The sequence below is a fragment of the Poromitra crassiceps genome, assembly GCF_964638095.1.
Source record: "Poromitra crassiceps genome assembly, chromosome: 16".
Taxonomy (NCBI): domain Eukaryota; kingdom Metazoa; phylum Chordata; class Actinopteri; order Beryciformes; family Melamphaidae; genus Poromitra; species Poromitra crassiceps.
This window is the reverse complement of record NC_139645.1, coordinates 6,780,184-6,787,138: the sequence shown is the minus strand read 5'-3', so window position 1 is coordinate 6,787,138 and position 6,955 is coordinate 6,780,184. Positions and strand designations below refer to the sequence as shown.

Here is a 6,955-nt window from a genome sequence, read left to right as displayed (position 1 = left end):
TTGAAAGATCATATTGAAGTATCTTATCTAAGTTCCTCAGGCAGGATGTTGCACGGTGTCGTCTTGGTAACAAACATCACTTTGTTGAGAGTGAGGAAAAGAACAAATACTGATCCATTCTTGTTCTGAAGCTATGATGAAAAATAGATGACAAAGTGCTTCACAAATAATAAAACACACAATCCCTTAAAAGCATCACTTCATGTTCTCTGTGTGAATGACAATGAGTGCGTTTACATGCACACCAATAAACTGATAACTGTGAGTAATCAGTTTATGGCAATAATCTGATTACTGCGTTTACATGCACTTTAATAATCCGACAATAGGAAAAACCCGGGTTTACATGATTCAGTCAATTAGTCGGATTTCTCTCCAGAAGGCGGCGGTAATTCAACTTTTTACATGCAACTTGTACATGCGCAGATGTATAAACCCACAAGAAACCTGATACGCTGTATACATGCACTCAAAAGACAGGTTATTGGCCAAAAACCTAGGTGTGTTAATCGGTTTTCTCATAACCCGTTTATGACCATAAACGGATAAAGCTTATCAGTTTATGCTGTTTACATGACCACTTGAATAATCAGGTAACTCTAGAAATCCGCTAATAAACTGTTTATTGTCTGCATGTAAACGCACTCAATGACAATCTTGGTGTGAGGTGTGAAGTCACAATCTGTTTTCATTTGATTACACATCATGTTAGAAGTCTATCACTTTTTCACAGACCCACTGCCGCTCTGAGTCACACTGCTCATCCCTCCAGTTGTTTAGTTTTGTATAACCATCAGTGTAAGCACAGTCAACCTGACTGTTATATCCACTGGGCTGGCCTGTTCTCCAGAACCTGTTGAAAAAAGAAGATGTATAGTCAACTGTACTTGATGGAACTAAGATGCACAATACATTTTCAGGCCAACCTGTTCAGTGGTGGAAATGGCCAGGTTTTACTGTGGGAACCTTAGGCAGGGTGGAGCCCCCGGACGCTGTCCAGAAGGGAGGCATAGGGTATTATTTATTTTTAAATCAAGAGCTGAATGCTTGACTATTACCATTGCTGAGATCTACTGATTATTTCCCCTTGATTTTATTCATGACAGACTTGATGACACATTAATATTGACGCTGCTTATTCAGCTTCCAAATACATGTTCTCCTACTACTGTATTCTCTTCTCCTTTCATGCTGCCTCCTCTCCACTGCTCTGTTCTGCTCTCCACTGCTCTGCTCTCCCCTGCTCTGCTCTGCACTGCATTGCAATCATTTTCTAAGGGGAATGTAAGAGGCGTGTCATTCCCTATCTCATTCTCATCGTTTCCTCTCAAAGTTTCCTGTGATGGAAACTCCGTTCAAGTCAAGTCAAGTCAAGTCAAGTCAAGTCAAGTCAAGTTTATTTGTATAGCCCTAATTCACAAGCATGTCTCAGAGGACTTCACAGAAAATATGTCTAGCTAAATCTAGCTGACACAACAGTAGCAATTACAGTAGTAATAATAACAAGATTTAACAATCATATGATAGAGAGAGACAGAGAGAAAGGGAGAAAAGGGGGGTGGAATGTGGGGGAGGAGAGAGCAGGCAAAGGGAGGAGGTGGGGAGGGAGCAGGGGAAGGGGGGAGAGAAGAGCAGAACAGATAGAATATACTGTGGCTAGGCGATATGGTCATGAATAGTCACAGGGGACCGTAACATTTAGCAATCAGCTTATGTAATTACTTATCAGGCGAAAAGAGCCAATGAATAAGCAAGAAATGAATTGACATTTATCGCCCAGCCCCAACAGCACACTACTGGAACTATCAGTTCCCAGGCGTTGCCCCTCATTTCCACCACTGCTGGTAAATGAGACTGAAGATGGATGTCTTACCCTGTGCTGTTCAGAAGTGAACCATCCACCCATTTCCAGATTCCCTCCTCATCCCTGTCACTCAAACCAATCCAGGTGTTCTTCTTAAAGGAATTGATGAATTCCTGTTGAATTATTTAAAAGACAAATGACATCAACACACACTTGTGAAGCACTCAAACAGTTTGGAATGTGAGACAGTTTTAACCCAATTAAATGAACAGCAAAGAGATTTTTACAACTTGGGTGGGGTGGTGGTGGTGGAGGGGACGTTTAGCCACTTTTCTCTTTACCTGTTCTTCTTCGCTGTTTATGATGACCAGGTGTGCTCCTCTCTGTAGACAGTCCTGCCTGCTGTCATCCCAGCTCTTCATGTCAGTAGAAGTGTAGTAGAAACTGCTGTTGAATGATCTACATCCAGCTTCACAGAAACGCTCTGCAAGAGGAAGAGCAGCAAATAAAAACACAATGCATAATGTACAGTACATGTATGCTCATGTTAATGCACAGAGGGAGACAGACAGACAGACAGACTCAACTGAGCTCAAACAAAGTATTTCTGTTTTCAGTCCAAGTCTTGTTGAGGGTCTGCAGTATGTTTTCAGCGCAGGTCTTGTTGAGGGTCTGCAGTATGTTTTCAGCGCAGGTCTTGTTGAGGGTCTGCAGTTTGCATTTGTCCTCACAGGATGTGATCTTACGATCTATTATGATGGCCACAATGACAGCTAGTAGGAGAAGAAGAACCATGAGCCCCACACACACTGCAGTCACCCAGCGGCGCTTCATCACTGGCTGGATAACAACACCTGTAAGAACAAGACAGGGTTTTATACGACCACCAGAGGGACTATTACACAGCTACTGAACGTTGCTGTTCATTGCATGATTTGTGATTTTGTGGTTTTGCTGATTAGATTAGACCCCCCCCCCCCGAACTGAAGAAAATGCCAAACAAGAATAGACAATTGACAGCAAATATATACAGCACATTATCTATCAATCTCATGTCCAAAAAAGGATCAAGCCCTACCCCTTGTTTTTATATCTGTAAGCTTAATATTAATGTAATATTACAATGTAATAAGTGTGTGCGTGTGCGTGCATTTGTTATTCACCTAGCTGCTGATCTGGTGTTTTCTCCGTATTTGATCTGGCGTCACGACCCCCATAGTTGTCTGCACTTTCATAGATGTCCACTATCCTCTCCTCCACGTCGGCCCTCTCTTCCCTCTCTCTTTGACTCTCCTCTGTCTCCACTGGATCTTCATAGATGTGAAGGCAGTCAGACATCTCCATCTTCTGTCTCAATCATCAGCTACTTGATATCAGGACCTGTTTTCACTTTGCTGCTCTTTTCTTCAGACTAAACTACAAAGTAGACTAAGTCATGTTTTGTGATCTATGTCCAAATGAAGACTTGTTTCCTTGATCCATTCAGTATCATGCGTCTCTGTACAGATACTACCGGGTATATAACAGTTTCCCCTCAGTTCCTCTGCACTTCTGGTTTTGTGGTTTTGTGGTTTTGTGTTCACTCAGCTACACTCATAGTCTGTTTCAACAGGAAACAATGCAGAAAAAGAGTAGAGTCCGCACTCTATACTCTACACGTATAGATTTATTTATTGATGTTTCGGTCTCACACAACCTTCTTCAGAATGTAGCAGGAAATCACAGAGTACTCATATATATAGGTTACACCTCTCCACCAATTGGCAGAGAGAAAATAAGTCAGGTGAAGACAATCAACCAGAGTACATCATGCTCCATACAAAAATAAATCATCATAGTAATAGCCTAGGTAAACCCAGCCCCCACGTGACCTGCTCTCTCAGTTCCCAGTCACTAGGAACTGTAAGCAGGGTGAGCCTGAGAGCAGGTCACTGGGGGCTGGGTTTACCCAGGCTATCATAGTAAGACAATCCCACTATAAAAAGTACAATATGAAAAGAAGTAATTAGAAGAGTAAGTAGAAGAGTATATATAATATAAAGTTATACAATATAAAGTCTCAGTGTAGAAATAGTCAAATAGAAATACATACACTCACATGTGTATACAGATTGGTGCCAAGTGTAAAAAGTTCTACAAGGTACACAGTAGGCTACACATCACAATCAATAGATAATCTGGGGTAAAAAATAAATAAAGGCCCCAATCAACTACACTGGTAAAAAAAACACTGAAAGTGAATAGGAGTAAAAGGTTAGGTCACATAAGAAATACTTAAGTGAGTAATTAATTTAGGAAAAAAAGGGGGGGGGGCTTTAAGACTTAAGGCATACAACTCTGATAACAGACAGGATGCAGGCAATACTAAATGTATAGAGTGGTCAAATAGCCCACAAATAAAAGCGAAAAGGACTAAAAACAAGATAGATAAATTATCATAAAGTGGCTACAGGAAAGGTCTCAGGTCAAAAGATTAATTGAGGCCCCGATTGACTGTGTTTAAAGTAGAGATCCAGAAGGCTTATCTCTTAAGGAGTAGCGCATTGATGTCCACCACATTTATTAGGCTATATAAATACCATTGATGGTAGGACAAGACATAGAAATGCATAGCCTACCGTCTCTCTCAAAGTCCATGGCAAAATGAGTGCAAATTGCAGGCAGTGTTTTCCAAGCAAAGGCGCAAAATACGTTACATGCTAATTTGCATATCAAAAAAGCACACCTGGCAAAAAAGCGCACCTGGCGTAGCAGTTGAGATGAGATGAGATGAGATTAACTTTATTGTCCCCGAGGGGAAATTTGTCTTGGGCAAATAGTGCCGTACAACAGCCACATATCACAAGTAGCCTATAGAGGTTTTGACACTATACATACATACATGTATGATACAACAGACAGGAAAAAACACATCGAGCATACAGTGTGGTCCCTTGCCAACATGCGCTTTCCACTGGGAAATTGTGCCAGCGGTGTAGTATAAAAATAAAGACAGCAAACACTGGTTAGTTCAATTTGGTTCAACACTTCATCCTAATGACTTCTAAGGATATTGCACAGTCATTGTGGGTTTATTGCACAACCCTCATTGCAATTTCCCATATGATAAAGTAAAAGAATTGAAGATAAAATAAATACAATTTTTGGAGGTACAAACCTCACCTCAAGAGCAATGGGGCACTCAACTAAATAAAACCAGAACTCAGTATAAGACAGTACAATAGAGAGTTCTGCTTTGTTTAAAAAAAGAATTCAGCTCTACTAATACTAGGACAGGCAATCCAGATTAGTAGAGAGTTCTGCTTTGTTTTAAAAAGAATTCAGCTCTACTAATACTAAAACAGGCAAGATTAGCCTCTATTTGTAGAGAGTTCTGAATAAGGAGTAAGAATAAAAAAAAAGCTAAGAGAATAAAATAAAATAAAAATAGTAAAAATAGTAAAATAAATAAAATAAAATAAAATAATAAAATATAAAAAAAGTGAGAAGAAATCGACCTGCATGTGACCTTTAAAAGAGGTTACAGCAGCAGTTAGAATTATTGACTGTATGGTTGTAAAGCAAACAAGTGCCGGGTTTACTAAACCCTATCCTGCTGCTCTCCCAGCGGAGGAAAGGGGCTCCACTGAAGCGCTGTGTGTGTCAGACAGGCAGAGATGAGGAGAGAGAGAAACAGCAGCAGCCCATGGATGTATTATAATAACGCAGCAGCCGCACCAACTTAATCAAAATTCCCTGGTCAAAAAGGCGCCATGCCGAGGGGCATGCTGGGAGTCGAGAGGAGGAGCGAGTCAGTCTAGGCAAGATACCACACCGTGACGGTGTGGACACCTGGGTGTCTTGCATCAGTCTTGCACATGGTCTTGCTAGTGTCCTCTAGTAAGAGAGTGGCGTCAGCGGAGGACCAAAATGCAAGAATCATTAGCCAATGAACAGCCAGGAATGGGTCTCGCGCTACTTTTGCATGCTAAAATAAAGCCGATAATGTACAATTTGATTCATTTCAAGGGATGAAAAACCCTTTCAAAGTATAACACTGTCTATTTTGATGCAACTCGACAGTGTTGCTTTTTTTACTGAAGAGTTCCACTTTCTACTTCCTGGAAAAAAACTGGTCCATTGGAGTGAATGGAGATGTCGGAACTCTTCTATTATACGGCTCTGGGTCTTGCATGCTCTTGTGTCCATGGCGCGTTATTTCGAATCGCACATAGGTTCCGCAAAAACCACGCCCTGTGCCCGCCTACGCAGCCGTCAGGATTGGCCAGGCGCTCATACTCATGTTGGGCTCTCTGGACGCTTCTCGCCGAGAAGAGCCTGCCCAGCGAGCATTTTTCGGTTGAAAAGACGTTGAAAAAACGTGCAAGGAAGGTTTGAAAGTGAAAGTTTTTTCACCCACTATTTTGATTTAGACCATATTTCACCAGGATCTTAAAGGAACACTCCGCCCATTTTCAACCAGCTTTGTATCATTAGAACATCAGTAGTATATCAGAAAACTGTAAATGGTTTTGAAGTCTGTCATTTAATTTGACAGTTATTGAGTGTTAAAGTGTGGACCAGTGACATCACTGGTCCACACTAACTCAAATTAATAACTGATTTACTCAAATCAACTCTCAATAACTGTCAAACTAGATGAATGATGAATAGTTCCTTTAAATTAAAAATTCAGCAGTGCACACGGGATTCGAACCACGTTCTCTCACGTCCAAGCCAGAGCACTCTATGGACTGAGCTATAGATTAACTTATGGTTTAGGGGCAGGGCACATTATATACTCTATCTCGCACACAACTTGTAGACTACACGATTGTATGATACCACAGGCTCAACGATCGGGAGGACAAGTTATTTTATGTGATGTGTAGGAGACTATTATATTATGTAACAGACTAATTATGGTGTGTGTGTGTGTGTGTGTGTGTGTGTGTGTGTGTGTGTGTGTGTGTGTGTGTGTGTGTGTGTGTGTGTGTGTGTGTGTGTGTGTGCATCTATAGGCTGTATGGCTTCAGAGGTAACTTCATTTAACACCAGAAACACAGGGGGTACACAGAGCCTCGTATACAGTCTGTTACAATAGTGTGCCCAGAGCACCTCGTTCCGCACTTGGTGGTGCAGACTTGCTTTGGTCTAGTAACTAGCTTATGT

General features: G+C 41.2%; 1 protein-coding gene across 1 annotated transcript; it reads right to left on the bottom strand.

Annotated features, from left to right (window-relative positions):
• Positions 1-253: 253 nt before the first annotated feature.
• Positions 254-2,599, bottom strand: LOC310791200 (C-type lectin domain family 4 member E-like; the record flags this gene model as incomplete). The annotated part of the gene is made up of 4 exons (XM_083652882.1): positions 254-853; positions 1,874-1,977; positions 2,146-2,288; positions 2,392-2,599. The coding sequence occupies 4 exons, from the start codon at positions 2,597-2,599 to the stop codon at positions 709-711; spliced, it is 600 nt and encodes a 199-aa protein (XP_083509008.1). The 3' UTR covers positions 254-708.
• Between the last annotated feature and the right edge of the window lie 4,356 nt (positions 2,600-6,955).